The sequence below is a fragment of the Brassica napus genome, chromosome C5 (assembly GCF_020379485.1).
Source record: "Brassica napus cultivar Da-Ae chromosome C5, Da-Ae, whole genome shotgun sequence".
Lineage (NCBI taxonomy): Eukaryota > Viridiplantae > Streptophyta > Magnoliopsida > Brassicales > Brassicaceae > Brassica > Brassica napus.
Window position 1 is genome coordinate 6,738,449 of NC_063448.1, and position 21,313 is coordinate 6,759,761.

General features: G+C 35.9%; 2 protein-coding genes, 1 long non-coding RNA gene and 1 pseudogene across 3 annotated transcripts; 1 reads left to right on the plus strand and 3 right to left on the minus strand.

The window, feature by feature from the left end:
• Positions 1 to 2,985: 2,985 nt before the first annotated feature.
• Positions 2,986 to 4,213, minus strand: LOC125587473 (2-oxoglutarate-dependent dioxygenase DAO-like). Its single transcript, XM_048758052.1, has 2 exons — positions 3,740 to 4,213; positions 2,986 to 3,582 (listed from the first exon to the last, which is right to left on the minus strand). The coding sequence occupies exons 1-2, from the start codon at positions 4,087 to 4,089 to the stop codon at positions 3,018 to 3,020; spliced, it is 915 nt and encodes a 304-aa protein (XP_048614009.1). The 5' UTR covers positions 4,090 to 4,213; the 3' UTR covers positions 2,986 to 3,017.
• Positions 4,214 to 8,981: 4,768 nt separating this feature from the next.
• Positions 8,982 to 10,080, plus strand: LOC106430941 (annotated as a pseudogene).
• A 30-nt stretch (positions 10,081 to 10,110) lies between these two features.
• On the minus strand, positions 10,111 to 13,075 carry LOC125587474. The gene is made up of 2 exons (XR_007323763.1): positions 10,922 to 13,075; positions 10,111 to 10,584 (listed from the first exon to the last, which is right to left on the minus strand). It is a non-coding gene; the product is annotated as an uncharacterized LOC125587474 (long non-coding RNA).
• Positions 13,076 to 13,701: 626 nt separating this feature from the next.
• On the minus strand, positions 13,702 to 16,372 carry LOC106430986 (KH domain-containing protein HEN4). The gene is given in 7 exon segments (XM_013871786.3): positions 13,702 to 13,955; positions 14,038 to 14,235; positions 14,309 to 14,563; positions 14,634 to 14,975; positions 15,094 to 15,171; positions 15,173 to 15,704; positions 16,045 to 16,372. Coding segments are annotated over 6 exon segments (1,422 nt in total). The 5' UTR covers positions 15,686 to 15,704; positions 16,045 to 16,372; the 3' UTR covers positions 13,702 to 13,919.
• Between the last annotated feature and the right edge of the window lie 4,941 nt (positions 16,373 to 21,313).

Genomic DNA, 21,313 nt, shown 5'->3' on the forward strand with positions numbered 1-21,313 from the left:
TAGGAGGCCTAGGTACAAGACTCCAATACCCAGTCTTAATCATAGTATCATGCTCATCGTGCATTGATGGATTCCAGTTGGGATCTTTGAGTGCCTGAATGTAGCTTTTTGGAAGTGGTGATTTGGTGGAGGCAGTGAGAGAAATGAACTGTTTTTGCTTAAGCACAACAGATTTTGCGCGTGTTGTTATAGGGTGAGTAGGAGGAGCAACACGCGGTTGGGTTGGAACAGGGGCAGCTCTTTGTAGTTGAGTATGGTTAGCTCTTTGTGGTTGTATAGGAGGAGCAGTTTGAGTAGGAGTGAAAGGACTTTGAAGGATATTTTTGAATTGAGAAGATGGCTCATCGTGGGAGTCAAGGAAGACATACTTTGCTGTCAAGTTTGTTTTGTTTTCAGCAGCAGGGAATATATCTTCCTCAAAATGCACATGTCGAGAGACTATAATGCTATTGGTTTTGAGGTTAAGACACCTATACCCACGATGATGAGCTGGATAACCAAGGAAGAGGCACGGCACAGATCTTGGTGATAATTTGCTCAAGTTTGAGTGATTGACATTGGGAAAACATAAACAACCAAAGACTCTTAGATGATCATAAGAGGGACGTTTTTGAAAAAGTATTGTGAAGGGTATCTGGTTTTTGATGGAGGTAGAAGGTAGTATGTTCAGAATATGAACTGCGACATGGAGGGCTTCAACCCAATATGATGGAGCAAGTTGAGCCTGGAAAAGAAGAGCCCTTATTGCATTGTTTATAATCCTTATCATTCTTTCCGCCTTTCCATTTTGCTGGGAAGTATAAAGACATGAGAATCTCGGAATGATGTTGTGCTCATCAAGATATGAAAGAAACTCTTTGTTTTTATATTCCCTTCCATTATCAGTTTGAAAAGATTTTATTTTTGTTTTGAATTGAGTCTGAACATAAGAATGAAAGTGAAGGAACTTTGAGAACATGTCACATTTACGTCGTAGTGGGTAGACCCATAGGAACTGAGTGTAATGGTCTAGAAAAAGAACGTAATAGCGTATCCCACTAAGACTTGGAACCGGAGAGGTCCAGAGGTCAGAGTGAATGATCTCAAAAGGCTCAGACACAGTGGAAGTAGAAGCAACAAAAGGTTGTTTTATATGTTTTCCCAAAACACAAGAGTGACAGTGATCTCTTTATTACAAAGGTTGGAATTTGAAGAGAAAACAGATTTTAAAACAGCATTATTGGTGTGGCCGAGTCTCTTGTGCCAAAGAGATGGAGTAGAAGCAAGAAGAGCAGTAGATTTTGGTGCAGACGAGTTAAGAGAAGCCGGCAGAGGATAGAGATAACCGGAGCTCTCACATCGGATAATTGTCTTTCGTGTTTGAAGATCCTTCACAGAAAAGCCAAATGGATCAAATTCAACACTACACCAGTTATCTGTCGTGAACTTACGAACATAGATTAATTTTTTTATGATTTTAGGAGCAACAAGGACATTTGATAAAGAGAGAGGACGAGAATTGGTGGTGATGGAAGTGGAACCAACTGAAGTGACAGGAAGAGAAGACCCGTCTCCAGCAATGACAGAGTGCTTGATGTTATGTTTAAGATCGGGTTGGAGTGTACCTGGATTGCCTGCAAGATGAGAGGTTGCACCAGAGTCCATGTACCAGTCGCTTGCACTTGGATCAGTCAACGTGTCTGTTGTGTACGCCTGAGTGAAGTCAGTTGGTTGTATCTCCAACAGATGAGCTTAACGTTGTTGTTGTGGGACGGCGAGTGGTTGAGCTTGAGGACCACGGTAGGTTGGAGCCTGAGTGTATGGGTTCCAATTGATGAATTGTGGTGGCCATGAAATGAATGGTGCGTTCCAGTTATTGCTTTGGGGCCAGTTCTGAAAGTAGTTCCTTTGATTGTTTCCTCTGTTTCCTCTGCCACGGTTATTGAACCTGCGATTTCCTCTGTTGTTGTTGTTGTGGTTAGACTTCGTCGACTGAGGCCTCTGTTGCTGGTTCGTTGAGTCTGATACCGTGAGTGCTGAAGAAGAGGAAGCTTTATCCGTGTGTGAAGCAGTGGCCCGGCGTGGTTTCTTCAAGCGATTTTCTTCCATCTCAAGCATTGACTTAGCGTTGTCAAATGAGGGAAATGGTTCCTTGTGTTTGATAACGTTGATGATGTTATTGTATTTCTCGTTAAGACCGTTGAGTAGGTACATAACAATAGTTCTCTCATTGACTGGAGCATCTACATTCGAGAGGAGATCAACCAAAGACTTGATCTTTTGACAGTACTCTTGAATAGCCATGTCACCGATTTCGGTGATTCTGAGTTCGTTGTCAAGAGCTATGGCTCTAGCCTCTTTGTTGTTGCGGAATTGGTTTTCTATACGGATCCAGACGTCATGTGCAGATCCACCAGGTTTGAAAGAGGAGCGGAAGAGAGGTTGAGCTAGTGTGCCATAGATCCAGAGTTTGACAAGACCATCCCTTTTGAGCCAAGCCGTGTCGTTATCACCGTTTGGGAACACGGTACCGTCGAGGTTGCCAAGGACATCAAAAGAAAGACAGTGAGTCATGAAGAGCTCTCTCCATGCATCATAATTATGATCACTGAGATCAAGAGTGATGGGGATGTGTGATTTTATGTTAGTGACACCATAAGCTCGTTCCTTTGGAGGAGGAGGAGCGGCCATGATATTAAGAATAAGGAAAAAAAATGAGAAGAGATGAGAAAAATAGAGAAGGGAAAGATCAGAAGCGTACAAGCTCTGATACCATGAAAGTGGATGAATTCCCCTTCAGGGATTGATGTATTTACGAGGCTTTAAATAGCCATGGTTGTTACAGAAAGTCAGGGAACGTTACAACAATATATGAGAGATCTATGTAGAATCTAAACTGAATATTGTAACAGAATATTGACTTATTCTATCACATAGGACAAAGATACATGTTTATTTCTCAATCTTAGGTAAACATAACAAGAACACTCAAGTTTTCCGGTTATCACAACCATCAGAATCTGTCATTTAAGTCTTTATCATTCATAGATTATAAGCTTGAGAGCTTCTCCATCAACCAACTTCTTGATCGTTCTAATGTTTCGTATCCCTTCGTGACTAATAGGCTTGTATAGTCGCGGATGTTCAGCATCCACAAACTCACTTGGTGGTTCCATATCAGTCGTTGGTCCTAATAAAAACGAGGCGATAGAAAACCTCTCGGTTGCTTCATTGCATTGCACTCTATGCTTCACATTGCATAATCTTCCGTTGCTCCAGATTGAAGCCATGTCCCCAAGGATGATAGCAAGCGTGTTTGGCATCGGGCTTATGGGAAAGAACTTTCCTGAAGCATTGTCCATGGCTTCAAGTCTACCAACATTCTCATCGGCTTGAAGAATCGTCAAGAAACCAGAATCTGTGTGTAGGTGAAACCCCAGTTTCCCGACTGCTTCGGGTTTAAAATGATATTTGTTCATCCGCAACTGGCTCGGCCATCCTTTGAAGAAGTCAGTCTCAGCCAAACCGTAACTCTCTGCTAACCTCCTTGCTAAATCCTTTGCAAGTCCATCAGTAGATTTGGCATACTTCACCATAATCTCCCTGAAACCTCAAATCCCATCAGTAAATAAATTTAGAAGAACAAACCCTTTCCAACGAGACTCGAACCTATAACCCCTTTAAACACTTACTACATAATCTAGGTCAACTACGAGTTGATACATGAACCCTTTTAAGACCAGCAAAAATAAAGAGAAACCTTTGATCCGCGGAAGCGTCAAGCTGGTCACAAAAGGTATCGACAGCTTGAGGCGATGCCATGTCATAGAGACCAAATGTTTCATAGTAAGGATTGATATCATATGGAGCCCTGTAACCAATCCCTAGTAACACATCAGTGTTGCGCACTTTCACCTCGTGTGGACGTTCGAAGAGATCCATAATGGTCTTCTTCATCTCAGACATCAAAGACAATGAAACTCCATGGTTCATCACCCTAAAGCATCCCCATCTCTCGCTCGCTTCACGGATTTTCTGGTTCAGGATCTTATCTGAAATGACCTCTTCCAAGTCTATCGTCGGAATAACTCCACCGGTCTCCGCCATCATTCTCTTCAATATGGAGAATTTGAAAAGATGTATTTTCTCTACTCAACACCAATCGAAGGTCTAGTGTTTATATAAAGAAGATAATTAGTTTCACCAAAAGACATTTTTTCTGATCAAATCACTAAAGTAGTCTGAATTCGATAAAGAAGTGCAGTGAATCAGAAGAAAAGGTTTTTTTTTTATATAATCTTCAACTGACTAATGATCTAAAACGTGACGATTCTGACAGTTGAACATCAATTTGCGTTACGATAAGGCTAAATAAACAACACGTATCCCTTTTGCTACTTCTAATTACACATCAGTTATGTCTGAAACTGAAGAAAACTCAGTAATGAATTAGGCTGAAAGAAATAAAACACAATATGATTTTGATTTATTCTGGGTAAACCATCAGTTACGTCTCAATGTGACTTTCTTCTTTATACAACTAATAGAAGAATGAAAGTTAGTAACCGATGTTTCCACGCGTACGATAAAACAAAGAACGATTTTCACGCACCTAGTTCTAAAGAAATCTTCTTTTTTTTTTTGAGCAACTAGTTCTAAAGAAATCTTCAAAATGCATGAATTCGGTATCCAAGTCTAGCTGGATATACACCTGATGTGAAATTCATTTTCTTTTCTGGTTAACACATGGGGGTTACTCAATAGTATGTATACTAAGTAATAACTCGCGACTTGCGCAGAATGTCATTATTAGTTTCGTTATTTTTTAATATAGAGACATTAATCTGTTTAATCTAGATATCGGTTCGGTTTTAGGTTGTTTTTTGGTTTTTAATCTCCTAAAATATAAATATCATTTTAAATCAATATTTATTTGGTTTGTTCGGTTAAAATGTTTGATGGTTTTGGTTTTTTTCATGTGGTAATAAAAAATTACTATTGTTTGTTTGTTTTCATGTCATGAATCTTAGATAGTCGTGATGTCGAACCAATGGTTTTATATTATAGTTTCTAAACGGATAATAGTTAAAAAAAGAAAAGAAAATTATTAAGACAAATCAGTTTACTATAATTTGGTCGATAGTGAAAGAAGCATTAAGAAAAAAAATATTTTAACTTCCACAAAAATTAGATATCTCAGTTGTGGTAAATACTTAGTTATAAGGTGATGACGTCAATGTGCACATGTATGTGTATGTAAAAGTATACTAGGAGTTTTTCTACGCCATACGCAGAAATAATAATTTTTAACATAACATTTTTTATTTCAAAAGAAAATTTTGATTTATATTTCAACATTATTAATTTATATTTTAACTTCAATTGTTATAAAAAATCATAAACGTATTTTTGTAATCTTATTTCTTTTGATTTGGTATAACTGTTAAAATTTGATTTTATTTAAATTTTAATAAAGATAAAATTAGATTTTATAAAAATATTTTTAATTATATTATTGTGTTTAATGATTATTTATTTTTAATATATATATATATATCTTCCCATCTAATTTTAAATATATACATATAAATATAAATTTTAATAAATTTGAGACTTTGTTTGTTTTAATTAAACTGAAATTTTTTTTTGTTAATTTAAACGATGAAGATGAACAGATAAATTTAAATAATGTTTAAATATTTAACTATCAATTTTTTTTTAAGATTTATGTTACTTTATTTAGTTTATTTTTATTAATATGAGATACGTATATACATATATATATTTTTATTTTAATTGTGATATATGAATTATTAACATATTTAATAGTTTACCATAAATAAATATTTATATGAAAAATTGACATTAATGATGATATATGAGTTATTTTTATTACCATATTTAAAATCCTGCAAAAAAAGTTAAATTTTTATAAAGAAATTTTACATCTCACAATTAATATGATGTCATGTCACTATTTTCTAAAACCATGTCATCTATTTTAAGTGTCACTAGAGCTTGACCTGCGCGCCCGCGCAGGTATTAGTTTTTACGTATTTATACATTGATATTTGCTTTTATGATTAGTGCTATATATTTTAGATATGTCCCCACATAACTAATTGTATTCAAAAGATCCGGATCGAACCGGATAATATGATTATTTTTGGTTCAAATATCCAAATCATTTTCAAATACATTCGTTATTTGAATATTTTTAGTTTTCTGTACATCAGAACCAAATTCATACAGACCCGGGAGATCAAACTTGAAATTCACACATAAATTTATATCCAAACACGGCATAATTTCAAAACCTAAAAAATCTATACCCGAAAAAACGATATGTACCTAAATGGGTACCCGAATGTCTATGCCTAACAGATTCCGTAAACAAATAAATAAATATTTATTTGTTTGGCTAAATTAAGTGAAATAGAAAAAAATTATTTAGTAATATTTTTACAATATTAATAATGATCAATATATGAATATCGATTTGTTTAGATAAGTTTTGGAATTGTAATTAATTAATTTAAATTGATTTTAAATGATGTGGTAGAATCTCTAAATAAAAATAAATACAAAAAGAAAGTACCTAAAAAGAAATTTCAATACCCAAAAAATCTATACCCGAAAGAAACAACCCGTACTTAAATGGGTACCTGAATGTCTATGCCTAACTGATTCCGTAAACAAATAAAAAATTATTTTAATGTGTTTGGCTAAATTAAATGAAACAGAAATTTTTTTATTTAGTAATATTTGTACAATATTAATAATGATCAATATATGAATATCGATTTGTTTAGATAAGTTTTGGAATTGTAATTAATTAATTTAAATTGATTTTAAATGTAGTGGTAAATACAAAAAAATACAAAAAGAAATACCTAATTTATTATAAATACAATGACTAAATGTGTAAATAAAAGAAAATACATATACCGCTATCCAAGTTTCCAAACAATTCTCATTAATATTTTTATCCATGTTTCCAAACAAAACTCCTTTTTAAACTGCAATTCATGTTTCCAAACAAACCTAATTTGTACTTCAGTTTTAATAATATAGATGTCATCTTTTTTTTCAGCAAGAATGATTGTAGTGGTGACATGTGTATAAATCATTTCGCAAATATAGTCTAGGGGATAAAGACGGTTGATAAATATATAAAGATACTGTTAATTAATATTAAATGACATTTTTTAAAAATAATACATGAATAATAAAATTCTTAAAATGAAATTATTTAAAAACAAAATATTGTAAAATTTATATAAACTATAATATATAACTTATATATAATTCTTTAAATATATGTATATATATATATGCATATAACAGATCAAATTGGATATCCGTTCCTATAAATATTGATATTTGCGATTTACATTTTTTAACGGATATTGCATTTTAGTATTTGATTTGCTTCGTAGAGTAACGGATATCCGAATTTTTTGGTTCGAATCAAAACGGATAACGAATCGAATCAAAATTTATGAATAATTTGTCCAGCTCTATTCGTAAACAGTAAAAATAACGTTAAAAAGAACCATGCATGTGAGTTTTATATACAGTTAAAATTTGGATATCGTACTGCAAAATTATATCCTGATTTGGGCGAACATAATATTTATATGGGACCAAATACTAAACCTTTATTGGAACAATCTTGGAAACTGCAGTGTTCACCAAAATTGAAACATTTTGTCTGGCAAATAATTTCCGGTTGCCTACCGGTGTATAAGAATCTTCACTCATTGGGCATTAAATGTGATATGCAATGTCAGCTGTGCGGGGCTGAGGAAGAATCTATTAATCATGTGTTATTTGAATGTCCTTTCGCACTTAAATTTGGGCACTATCTAATGTGCCATCTTCCCCAGGGATATTCCCGACCTCATCTATTTTTACAAACATGGATTATCTATTTTGGCGGTTACCAAAAGAACCAGATTTGAGATATTTTTCCTGGCTTCTATGGTTTATTTGGAAAAATCGGAATGGGAAAATTTACAAGAATCAGACATGGGATCCTTTCGATCTCCTCTGGAATGCACAAATAGAAAGTGTCATGTGGGCAGAATCACAGACCAAGGATTCTCCAAATACGGGATCGTCACAAAATGTGGATCACCTTATTACAGGTGATATAAGTAGGTGTTATGTCGATGGAGCATGGAGGGCACAAGACTCATGCACAAGACAAGGATGGGTTTATAAAGCAGGTGGATCAACTGATACTTTGATGGGTGCCATGTCTATTCGCAAAAGTCTATCACCTTTACATGCAGAATGTGAAGCTTTGATATGGGCGATGGAGTGCGTGAAAACCCTACGAATCTCAGAAGTGGTGTTTGCAACTGACTGCTCTCAACTGGTGAAGATGGTGTCTACACCAACAGAATGACCAGCATTCATTACACACATGGAGGAGTTTCTGCGATGTAAGGAATTTTTTCATCCCTTAACTATTCAGCATATTCCGAGGGCACAAAACACAATGGCAGACAAGCTGGCACGAGGTGCTAGAAATCAGCCTGCTGCTATGGTTTATGTTGATTCGATTCCTCCGAGGTGGCTTTTGGATCAGGAATCTACTTAGTTTCACTTTAGCCTTTTGTTGTAAAAAAAGAGAAAAAAAAACAAAAAACAAAAAACGTAAAGTACATAGTGTGAATGCATTTATTATAATGTGTGGCTGAGAAATTCTCTACATATGACATGTGTCCATTTTAGTGTGAACACATTTATCACAATGTTTCTACACGTGACAATGTAACCAGTTTAGTAAGAACGTATTTATTACAATGATCTCCTTTAATATATAAGGAATGTTTTACATCCTAATAAATCTTAAATATACACATAAATGTAGATACTATTCCATTTAATATACATACATATATACGCAAAAGCCACAAAGTTCTTAAAATGTATTTGAAATATCCAACTTCTTAAGTGTTGAAACATTTAATGGTGCTGTTTCATCAGCGCTCTTTCATTACTAAAACGCACGAGGTAACCTAGCAGAGCTTTTAGTCTTACGTGCTCATGTTCACTCATTTTGAAAAAAATAAAAATATAGGGATAACATGCAATGTTGTAAATAACATTTTTAGCTCCGCCCATTTCCTATCCTTACATATTTTTTTAAAAAAAAAAGAAGAGAAAAAACAAATGAGCTCCTTCACCACCAAAACTCCGCCACCTTATCTACGCCGGCCAAATCACCATCGCCGCGTAAACCCATTATTCCCTGTCATTTGTTGCCTCGGAGAATCCCAACAAAACAGCTTTACTCGCCGGAGAACCATGACATCGCTTATAAAACTCACGGTCATCGTCCCCACTTCATCAGCATTAGCACAGGAGAAATGGGGGACGAGGTCATTCATAAAGGAGAAATATTTTCAGCCAGGTTTATCGCCGGAGGACGCGGCGGCTCGTATAAAACAGACGGCTGAAGGATTAAGAGACATGAGGGAGATGTTGGACCATATGTCGTGGAGGTACGTCATCTTCTACATAAGATTATAACAGGCTTATCTGTCTCAGGATCTGACCAACGCCATGAACATCTTGCCGGAGAGTCGCCGGAATGATTACGTTCAAGCGGCAAACCAGCTTGTCGAATACATGAGTGAGGTATAAGTTAATTAATTAATGATTAATGCGTTTTATATAATGTTCAACGTTGACAAATATTATTGCTTCTGAAAATTTAATAATATTGACTAGCTATATAATTGTGAATCAAACGATATACTAATAGTTTCACATTTAACGTTGATTTACAAAAATTGATTCAATGCTAAACAAGCAAGTGGAAATCAAACTTAAAACCATATGATATTTCATATTTTTGTTATCAATAATAGTTTTGTAAAATGTTTTAGTTGGATTTTTACGTACGGACGCCAAAGGTGTACGAGTCGTATCTCTACTACGAGAAGACATTGAAATCGATAGACGACGTGGTGGAGCTTCTTGCTTAATTGTATTTGTATTGTATATATCTCTCTTCACATGAAATCTCTGTACTCATTACATTACGTTATACTACAGTACATTATATATAAACGTGAACAAACTGAAGAAGCGGTTAGGACTTTGAATAGTGTATTATAGTGAAGAGTATAATAAAATTGTAAAGCAAAAGTGTAGTATTCATTTTTTTTTTTGAACACATTCATTGTATTAAAAGTGGAAAGCTAGTTTTTGGACGAGTCCATTACAGAGGGCTCAGGGCTCTCTTGGCTAAAGAATCAGCCAAGGAGTTAGAGGAACGAGAACCAAACATAAAGGAACATGCGGTAAATGAAATAGATAGATTCTCAATGTCCCGGATAATTCCGAAGAGCTCAGCCGGAGGGAACTTCGAGTTGATAGCTGCAAGCAGCCCTTGACAGTCTGATTTAAGAGAGATGTTTAAGTAACCGAGAGACTTGGCTTTGAGGATGACTTCCCGAACGGCCAGTGCTTCCGCTTGTAGAGGCGATTTGACGTTGAGGTGAGTGCAAGAGACATTAAGCAGAATACGTCCTTGGGGAGATTGAAAGGACCATCCGCATCATGCCATTGGCGATCCCTGCTTCCATGCTGCATCAGAGTAGACGGAAGTAGTGTCGTGAGTTGTCCTATGTTGCTCCTGGAACTTGATAGACGTATAGTGGTGGCCTTGGTTTGGTTGAGCATGTTGCCAGTCCCTAGCATATCTGATGGATTGGCTAAACACCTCGGTGGAGGACAATACTCTGTTTTCAAACACAATTTCATTCCTAGCTAGCCATGTTACCCAAGAAATCCAAGGAAAGAAATCAATTGAGACTCCTAGTTGAGGGAGGAAGACAGCTCCATGAAGGGAGATCAGAGCCTCTTTGAAGGAAAGGAACTCATGAACAATGACACTCTGTTTCAGTAGAGAAGAGGCACATACCTCCTTCTCAAAGGTGCAGTGTAAGAAGAGATGGTCAACTGTTTCAAGTTCTCCACATCTACAACACGCAATATTGAGTAACATGCCATGCTTCCTAAGATTCTCGCCTATTGGGAGGGCTCCTTGTAGGATTTTCCACATAAACACCTTCAGTTTTGGTGCACAAGTTCCCGACCACACATGCTTCTGCCACTCCAACGTAGTCGAAGTCGAAGAGTCCTAGGAGAGTTGGGAGTCGATCCCCACGGGAGAGTTATGGAGAGACGTAGCCACAAAGTGTCCTGATTTAGTGTTATAGTCACCAGACTTCGAAGCTAACCAGGCATAGTAGTTTTCGCCCACCGGTGATACTTGGTTTGAGAAGAAGAATATCAGAGAGGATATACAATGAAGACATACAATGAGGAAGGACCAATTTGTAATTTTGTACACCCAACATCATCCAATAGGAAATTCTCTTCTTGGCATTATATATAGGGAGAATTAGGCAAATACCCTTAGAACGGATCCAAATTGGAGGTTTGCCATTTGATTGACATATAAGACACATCCAATACATTTCGGTTCCTCCTTGGACAAAAAAGCCCTTACGTTTGATGTTGATGGACAGAGGAGTCAGAGAGGTAAAGATCCTCTGGCAGATTTGTTAGGAGACTCTTGCTGGATATAGGTATGATGTTTGAACTGTTGTGAGCCACTCATTTTCTCCGATTTTTGTGTTGATACAAGAGAGTGCATCTCACGCACATGTTAACTAAAAGAAAATTTAGCAGAATAGACCTGGCAAATAAACTGACATGTAGTCAGACAAATTTACATAAATAAAAATTTAATTATAAAATTTTAAATTTTAGAATCTCTCAACGAAATGAATTATCATATCGCTAACAAACCATATAACATCTAATTATATAATTATCAGATAATAGTTATGTTATGAAGTTAAAATCACTCATAATTTTATACAAAGATTATCATTTATGTAAATCAGAGATAACAATTGATTGCAAGATCTCAATATCTTTGAAATATACAATTCGTACTAAATTTTAATATTAGTGTTAAATTAATTGTTAGTGGTTAACTTATTTGTTAGAAACTAAACTTATGAAATAACCTTGTTTGTTGTAGATACATAATTTGTTAGTTGATACATATTTTTATAACTGATACATTGTTTGATAGATGATTTGTTAATTAATATATTTTTTGGTATATCAAAACATGTTGTATGTTAAAATAATAATATTTTTCATTCTTTTAGATGATACTTGATACCACAATATATCAAAACATGTTGTATGTTAAACATGATACACATTGATACACTATTTTTCCCTCTTACACTTTTTCATTCTTTTTCCTCTTTTCTTTCATACTTCTCAATTCTCTTTCCTCCTGTTTTTTATCCCTATCATTGCCACCATTTTTCAAATTTTTGAATCTTTTCTTTTACTCATTCATTGATATCAAACTTCGTGTCACCTAACAAAACATATACCGCATAACAAAACATGTATAAGATAACAAATCATTTAACAAACAACATATTTACTCACACCAAGTATCAATCCATTTGTCAGCAAAACAAACCAAGAATCAAAAAAATGTATAAGCTAGTAAACCATTTATCAAAATATTTATCAGCTACACCAATCATGTATCAATTAACGACAAGACTTTGGTATATGCTAACAAAATATGTAGAATTGTATCAAATCATTTGTCAGATAACAAACGATTTATAAAACAATATACTAGATAACAAATATTAAACCAATTTCAATTTTAGCATCAAAATTATAATAGAAAATATTACATATAGAAAATAATAATTTTAATAGAGAAATGCAAAGTTCAAAAAATTACTTGTGGATTGATAAGAAAAAGAAATGAGATTGATTTTGATTCAGTGACAGTATCGTCGAAGATGGCAGAGGTTGCTGTTCTTCAAGCACTTGCGCACCGGCGTCGGTGACAGATCTGTCACCTCAGGAGGAAAATCGGATTGGAAGATTGGGAGTGATGTAACGAATCTTCAGCTATCATCATTGCTAACAATAACCCTAAAATAGTGTTGAAATCAATATTTTGAAACTCAACAAAATTATGTTCTGATTGTGTTCATCTTTGTCATTGATTCTTCTTCATATTTAAGTTTTTCAAATGTTTTTTGTTATGAGAAATTAAGGGGAGAGAGAACTAGAGCGTAAAGTAAGAAGGGAGAGAGTTAGAATCAGGATAAGAAGAGAGAGAGGGAAAAATGTAGTATGCTGACAAACATACTGACACAACTAGAAAGCTATCAGTAGGGTTAAAAACGGAACAAAAACATTTCTTTCATTTCATGGATACTTAGCTAATTAAGGATGCTTTTATAGGCATAGAAGGCATAGAAGCTAATTTTCTCTTATATATAGGGCTTACTTGCCAAATAACCAAAAAAATGGAAAATTAGATTTTGGAAGAAAGAGTAGAAAGGAGATAAGAAGAGAAAGTATGAGAGAATGGAGAGTTTTAGTTAGTGTATTTATGTTTTTGTTTTTGTATATAGGGTGTAATTTCCCTTATATATATGCATGTTCGTAGCCCTTTAATATAAGGTATAGATTACGTTTAAGTGTTAAATGTTTTTTTTTTTTGAATATATAAAAAGGTGTTTTCATCTTTTTGCCGGGAACCCAAGCAATATAAATAGTCCCTCCCAGCGCGAATCGAACCCGGGTGGCGGAAGTTACAGCCTCAACTCAAACACTCAAATAGTATAACAAAGTAAACAATAAAAAGGAAACAAAAAGATGAAAAGACACCTTCGTGTTTACATTTTTTATTTTAATTCAATAGACAACCATTTTTAACTTTTTATTATTACAAGTAATAAAAAATTGCACCAACGTATAAGTTCCCTGAAACTGTGTAACACTCTCAGTCTTCTTTCGTCTTCTGAATAATCTCCAAACCCACAAAGCATTACCTTTCTAAGATGGGTTTTCTTGATTTAAGAAACATGGTTTCTTCTCTTGGAATTCAAATTCTGCAACAACAAATCATATACAATTTTAAGTAGAATATCTTGATATATGGATCAATGCATAACATTTGTTACCAATACATACCAGTCTACCGTAGTCTTGATCTTTGGAACCATCCCGCTTTGCGTATTTGGGTTTGTTTGAACTTCCGGATACTTGAGAGATGTATGGAAAAGATGTGGGTAGCAAGACAAGTCCATGATTCATATCGAAAGCGTTAGCTCTTAACCGTAAGATTACTTGCGTAAGAGCTTTCATAGCTGCATCAGGATTTCCTGTAATCTGACCACCAACAAATGGACTATTAATGGCTTAGTTTACATTTAATATGAATTGTGTGTGTGTATTTAGTTACCTGAACCATCTCCTCATCTTCACGAGCAATATTTGGTACATTTTCCTTTTGAAGAATACGGATATTAGCTCGTGTCACACTCCTCATCTCGGATATAACAGCACCACCTTTCCCAATTAGGCATCCGATATTGGAACTCGACACAAGTAGACGAGTGGAGATTGTTGAATCATTTGTATCTTTACCAACTTTCTCACTGCATCGCTCTTGTAAACGTATGGCTGCATTCACCGTTGGTGATTGGTCTTCATAGAACTATACAACACACAATAAAGAGTCAGTAATGAGATATTTGTATGAAATATATGCATGAGATTTTGGTTACCTCTTTTGATGATATGAAAATGATGCTATCATCTTCTTCACTTTCTGAGGTAGTGACTCTAATGGTTGCACCAGTTTCTTGCCTGATCTGATTGATGAAACCACCTCCTTTTCCTATCACACCTCCGACGTTTTCAGCTGGACAGATGAAACAAACACAAAACTCCGTTGCATCTGCTAAATCTCTACGTGCAGCGTGATTTCTGTGAGAGATCGTTGATGGCTGATGCATTAATGTACTTTGAGAAGACAGAAGAGAGTGTTGAAATCGTGACGGATTATCATGAAGAAGTGAAGCAACTTGATAAAGAGCCTCTCTTACAATCAAAGGCTCTCCAATTATCTGAAAAAAAAAAACAAATACACACATCCCATGAACCAATATTAGAATTTTATTTCTTTTTTGTCAGCCAATATTAGAATTAAAATAAAATTTAAAAATACTTGTGAGAGTGTATCACCTGAAGAAGCTCATCATGGCTCAAAGTCAAAGCACACGCAGGTAGATTATCTTTAATGGCACGAATCTGAGCATTGGTCATCGTTACGCAGATTCTGAATCACTTGCCCTCCGTTCCCGATAACACAACCTATCTGGTCCGAAGGCACAAGCATCCTCACAGTAACCGTTTGTTTATCGCCAAGATCATCATCATCATCTTCATCAACCTCGGCTACAATCATGTCATGGACCTTGAAAAGAGCATCCAAAGCAGGACAAACGATCTCCCCATCGTCTCCAAAATGGTTCAACTCATCACTAGTGGAATATATGGTAACAACGCGCTCCTCGCAACCTGGCAAAGCCTCGTTGATCCTCATGTTTGACTTTGTCTCGGACCTTATCTGCTTCGCGATCTCACCGCCCTTGCCGATAATGCTCCCTGTTTTCTTAACAGGGCACAAGTAACGGTACACGGTGTCTTCAGAACCAATGACATTGCGATCTGTCTCATCGTGAAGGTTTCTTCTCTTGCTTGCTCCGTTTCCAGTAAACTCAGATTGGAAACTAGATCTCTTACCATGCACGTTCCTTACAGTACTACTAGCCATTTCAACAAGTGACAGGAAACTGAAAAAAAAAATATGAGAATCGATGCTATCAATGTTCATATGATAATACAAGAAGAGAGACGTATAATGATCAGATCTTAGCCGCACAAGTATATTACGAAAACAGCTTGACTTCTGGCGGTCAACTATGCAAGAACTCACCAAAACATAACATTTGATCATATCTATACCAAGAAACCTAGTTTTCTACGAGAATTGAGCTCACGAGAACCACTACGAACCCAACAGATGAAGATCCATGACACATCACCAGACCAAAACTAACCAGTTTACATGATAAATTCGATTCTACCGACATTCATCCGAATGAGAATAAACTTGAACATGCAGATAATTACCGGAGAAGAATTTGTCAATTATCGGCGATCTATCCGTCCAACTTGCCGGAGAATGTAGCCGCTTCTCTCTTCTGCTTCTGTGGTGGTTCTTGGGGTTTGAAAGCTGAGAGGTACAAGAACTGGGGCTAACGTTTATTATAAACATCTGGAAGATTAAGCGTGACAGGTTGTTTTTTTTTACTTTTAATCTCTTTTAACCCTTCTTCGGGACGTGACGGCGCGTATTTATTCATAGTCTAACCATATAAAACATATATAAAAGATACATGTTCCTGAAATTCTAAAAAGGAGTATATTACTGTTAACCGTACCAAGTACAATTACATTGCTTAATACTAAACCAGCTCATACTCATCTATATACATTAATATATTATTATATTACTGTTCGATGATTATTAGTATGAGTTTTATAAAACAATATGATATTTTTAATCGTTTTTTTTGTTTTTTTTTTTGCAACTGGTTATATTAAAAACTAAATGTCCAATGGGATAAGGCGATTACAGCCGGAGGGAAACTCGACGGCAAACTGAAAAGCGAAAAAACTAAGACATGACAAATGATAGAGGTGGCTAAGGAGAGAAGAGACTCGTAAAAAAGCTTCACTTGTAGTCCTAAAGCATGTATTCGAAAGAACGCGATGAAGTCGAAATCGACGTTGAAGAATCCAATCAATGGGTTTTGAGAGCAGCTGAAACCTATCTCTGAAGATGTCTGGATCTCCCGATGTTGCAGTAAGGTGCGGAGTGGGTGCCGGAGTAGGACTACACACAGAGTTGTCAACGGTACAGCCTTTGAAAGATAGCAGTTGACAGAGCCGGGAGATGCTGAGCTTAAGTTATGTTGCAATGAGATGCGCGTGGGCTACCGGAGTAGGACTACACACAAAATCGTCGATGGTACAACCTTTGAGGTTAAATTGCTCGGTGAGCGGGATTCGTCGGAGGGGACCGTAATGATGAAACGTTAGAATTCGTGAGGACCCAAAAAACTTGGCCATAGATGGAGGCCTAATGCCCAAATCATCAAGGGAGGCCCAAGTGTTTGATGAGGCCCATAGATTGAGATTTTTTCTGATGAAGTACGATGACCACTAAAACGGCCCGATGACGGAGATGGAGCCCCCACCGGTAACAAGTTGTGCTCACCGGAGGCCTGAGGAGACTCGACGGAGCATGGCAGATGTGCAGTGACAGAGAGACCCACATATCTGTTGGGTCCAAGCTCGTGCTGAGCAGATCCGGATTTCTCCCTCGAGCTAAGAGGTGTAGGAGCGACGGTGAGGCGAGGAGCGACGGTGACAGTGAGGTGGGGAGCAGCGGCGCCGGTGAGGCGAGGAGCAGTGGCAACGGGAGAGAGCTGAACAGGTCCTCTGAACTCGCACATGGACTGAGAAGATTCGGCGGTAACGGTGGGGCGAGGAGTGGCATCGACGGTGACACGAAAAGAGAAAGCAATGTCGTTTAAGGATTTGACTTTCAGCGTTTTCAACAAGAGGCTCTCTTTCCTGTTGCACGAGGTCTTCAAGGCGTCAGAGTAGCGGCTCTGGCGAGGGTAGATGAAGCTTGAGCAGGTTGATTAATAGACACGACTCAACTCCATCGGAGAAGAGAGGAGAACCGGAGGTGACAAAATTTGAACTAAGAAAACTAAGAAAAGAACGATCCAGAAAACGATCAAGATATCAAATTGAAGCCCTCGCCGAGACAAATCTGTCAATGCAAACCGCTTGTCGATCTGACCACCGACGCGCCCTCACACACAGATACAGTGCACGCATTTGATTTGGAAACCAAATCCGATTCCAACAAGGATTTTCTAGCCGAACTCAACTCATGTGCAAGATAAGTTTATCATACCTTAGTTGATTCATGTTATCTTGTTGGCGTTCATGTTATCTAATGCTCCTCGTGTTGTTTCATGAGCCGAGGGAATTAAAATCTAATATCAACAAGGAGTTCAAGCCGAGAGGAGTTGCTGCCCGTGCGATTAAACTCTATTTTCCATTCAGATCAAAAGGAGTTCATAGGCGTTCCCGATCTGTCTCAGCTCAGCCTACAGACGATCTCAGTCCGATCCTAGCTCAGACGAACTCAGCCTCAGCTCGCATCCCGGACAGCTCGCGTTCCCAACAGCAAGCATCCCGTTCGCGACAACTCCAGCTCACGGACAGCTTGCGACCTCATCCTCAATCCGTTCTCGATCCGATAGCAGTCAGCTCGCAACCCGTTCGTGTTCCAGTTTGCGGTTCATCCCTTTGGTGGTCCGTTCAACAAACATCTAAGGTTAATGGTAATTTGAAACCTAAGAACCCATAATCGAATATGGATTGTTTGATAAAGAATGAAACCATAAAACCCTAATCTTTATAAATCAAAAACCATAGGGTAATAGATCAAAACCTAAATGAGTAAATCAAAGCTCAAAAGTTCGATATCCCAAACCCTAAATCGAAATTGATCTATTGATCAATTAAAATCGAAATCTTTAATGGTTTTGAATCTCAAATCAAACCCCATTGATCTAAGATCAAATATCGAAAACTTGAAACCGTAAAACACATTCGATTTTTGCATAAACCCTAATTCGAAATCTGATTGATTGATTAAAACTAATTGAATGTTGATTGAGATTGAATTTGATCATGTTGAAATCGAAAATACTAGCTTTGATAGTTTGAAATTGAAAACCCTAATGCTTGAAACTTGAAATCGATATGATTGTCTTGATCACATAGATTTGTTGCTAAGATTGTTTAAATCTCATACTCAAATCTGATATTGATAAATATGAATGAATTGAAATCGTATTGCTTGTTTTAATTGAAACCCTAACCACCTGTTAGGATAAGTGTTTCCATATAACCTAGTATTGATTGTTTGATATCGAATACTTGAATCTGAAACTGTATAATCCGGTTGAAACTGAAACTACATGCTAGGTTAATTGTTCTAGAATTAATCATACCTTGTGGCCGTGCGGCTTGTTGCATCATTCATACATAACCTAATTTGATCATATTGATTTATTGCAATTACACTTAGAATCTTATGCTAGGATGGTAATTAATTGATTCCATCAAGTAGCCGTGTGGCTTGATCTTTGACTTGGCCGAGAGATTTGTTTGTGCATTACTGTATTGATTGCATCATGCATATTTCGTATGAACTGATAGAAACCACCTAATCACATGCTAGGATTATTAAAACTTGATCGTATGATATGTTTGTTAATATAAATTGCATGTTTTAGGTTTGCAAATCATATGCTGAACATTAAAATCAAAATCGCATGCTAGACATAGAAAATTAAATCGCATGTTTAGGTTTAAAATCTGATTTTGTTAATCACATGATAGGATTGATAAAACCTAATTGTTTGATCTGATCTCTAATAAAAATTACATGTTTTAATGTTAGAAATCGAAACATAAACATTAAAACTGAAATTGCATGCTAAAACCTAGAACCCTTAAAAATATATATATAGGAAGGTTGTTACAAGGTTGTTACAAAGTTATTAGGGTTTTTGTCTTGGCCAATTTAATACTTGTATAACTTGATATATTTTATGCATAAATACATTTTTGAGGTTGCATAATTAGACTAAGAATAATTACATGTTCTTGTGTCTAAATCCTATTAGAATTAGGATTTGAAATTTAACCTAAAATCTGATCGCATGTTTATTGGAATTTCAAGAAAATTTAAAACTTAATAAATTTAAATTAGAATTCCAGAATTTGATCATATGAAACCTAGGGATAAAATTTCATGATTAGATTGAAATTATCCACATGCTAATTGATTAAAATCTGATTTGGTTGCTTGATCACATGCTATTAGAAATAGAAATTGCCTTGATCACATGCTATTGATTGAAATCTGATTTGGTTGCTTGATCACATGATATGTTTAAAATCTGAATCGTATGTCTTAACCAAATCTGATTCGCATGCTTCAAACCCAAAATCGGATTTGTTTGATCGCCTAGCTCGCATGCTAAGAAATTAAAATCTGGATTGATTGTTAAAGATAAAATCCGATTGCATGCAGCATGGAACCTAGATTTAATTTGCTCAGTCACATGCTCACATGATCCAAATCTTATTTGCTAGCTGATTACTTGATTGAAAATGATGCCTTGCTTGTTTAAAACATAGAGATTGCATGAAATCATATCACATGATTAAAAGCTTGGCCGTAGGATCAAAACTTCATCATATGCTAAACTTGATTCGATTACATTGCCCAGCCTATATGTGTTTTTAAACCTTGAATCATATGCTGAAAAATCTAGCAAATCCGAAACACATAACCAAATCCTAAAACTGTTTGGATTTGGCTTGGCCAAGACTATACATGTTCATATGAACATTTGTAGGATCGTTTCTCAAAGCCTTGACCGAATGAAATATTAGCCAAATTTTAAGACATGATCACTTGTTTAAAACTTAAAATTTGATCATAAAATTACTCCTTGGCCGAAATCTATAAGAATCCTAGAACCATTCAGATTTGTCCTGGCCGAAACTTATGTTTGGCCTAATGAATAATCGCATGATCTTTAAAGCCTTGGCCAAATGTAGAAGCTTGGCCTAGCTTAAATCTTGATCAAATGCAAAGTCTAAATTCTCTTGGCCAACCTTTAAAAGACCTTGACCGAAGGCAAAAGCTTGGCCAAATTGAAATTTCTATTGGCCAAATATGAAACTAGTCAAACTAATAGAATCTCTTGGCCAAAACATTTTGGTAAAATCATCTTGGCCGAATCCCCTTGGCCAAAAATTCCTTGGCCAAAGTCTTTTGAATAATCTATCTTGGCCGAATTTAAATTCCTAGTAATCTAATCAGACTTAATTTATTTCTGGCTATTTGTTGCACACTTTGATTTATTTAATGCATGATGTTTTCAAAATTATTGTCTAAAGGAACAAAATTTGATATTAAATTACATAAGTTTGGGATTCAATACGAGATAAATGAACATTAAGTGTTATTATCTCGAGAGAGAGAATCAGAGAATCTCAAAATCCCTAAATAAGTTAAGCATCCACGACAACAGTAATTGGTGATACCGGTGGATTTATGAATCCTTATAAGTTGCAACAAAATTTGTTCGCATAATGCCAAAGAACAAATAGAGACTCTCCCATGAATTTGATAAAGGGTCAAGAATTAATTTTCCCATATAGATAACTTAAATAAGTTGCTCCACCACAAAGTTATAAGATGGGATCTGAAATTGAATTAAGTGTATACGTTGGA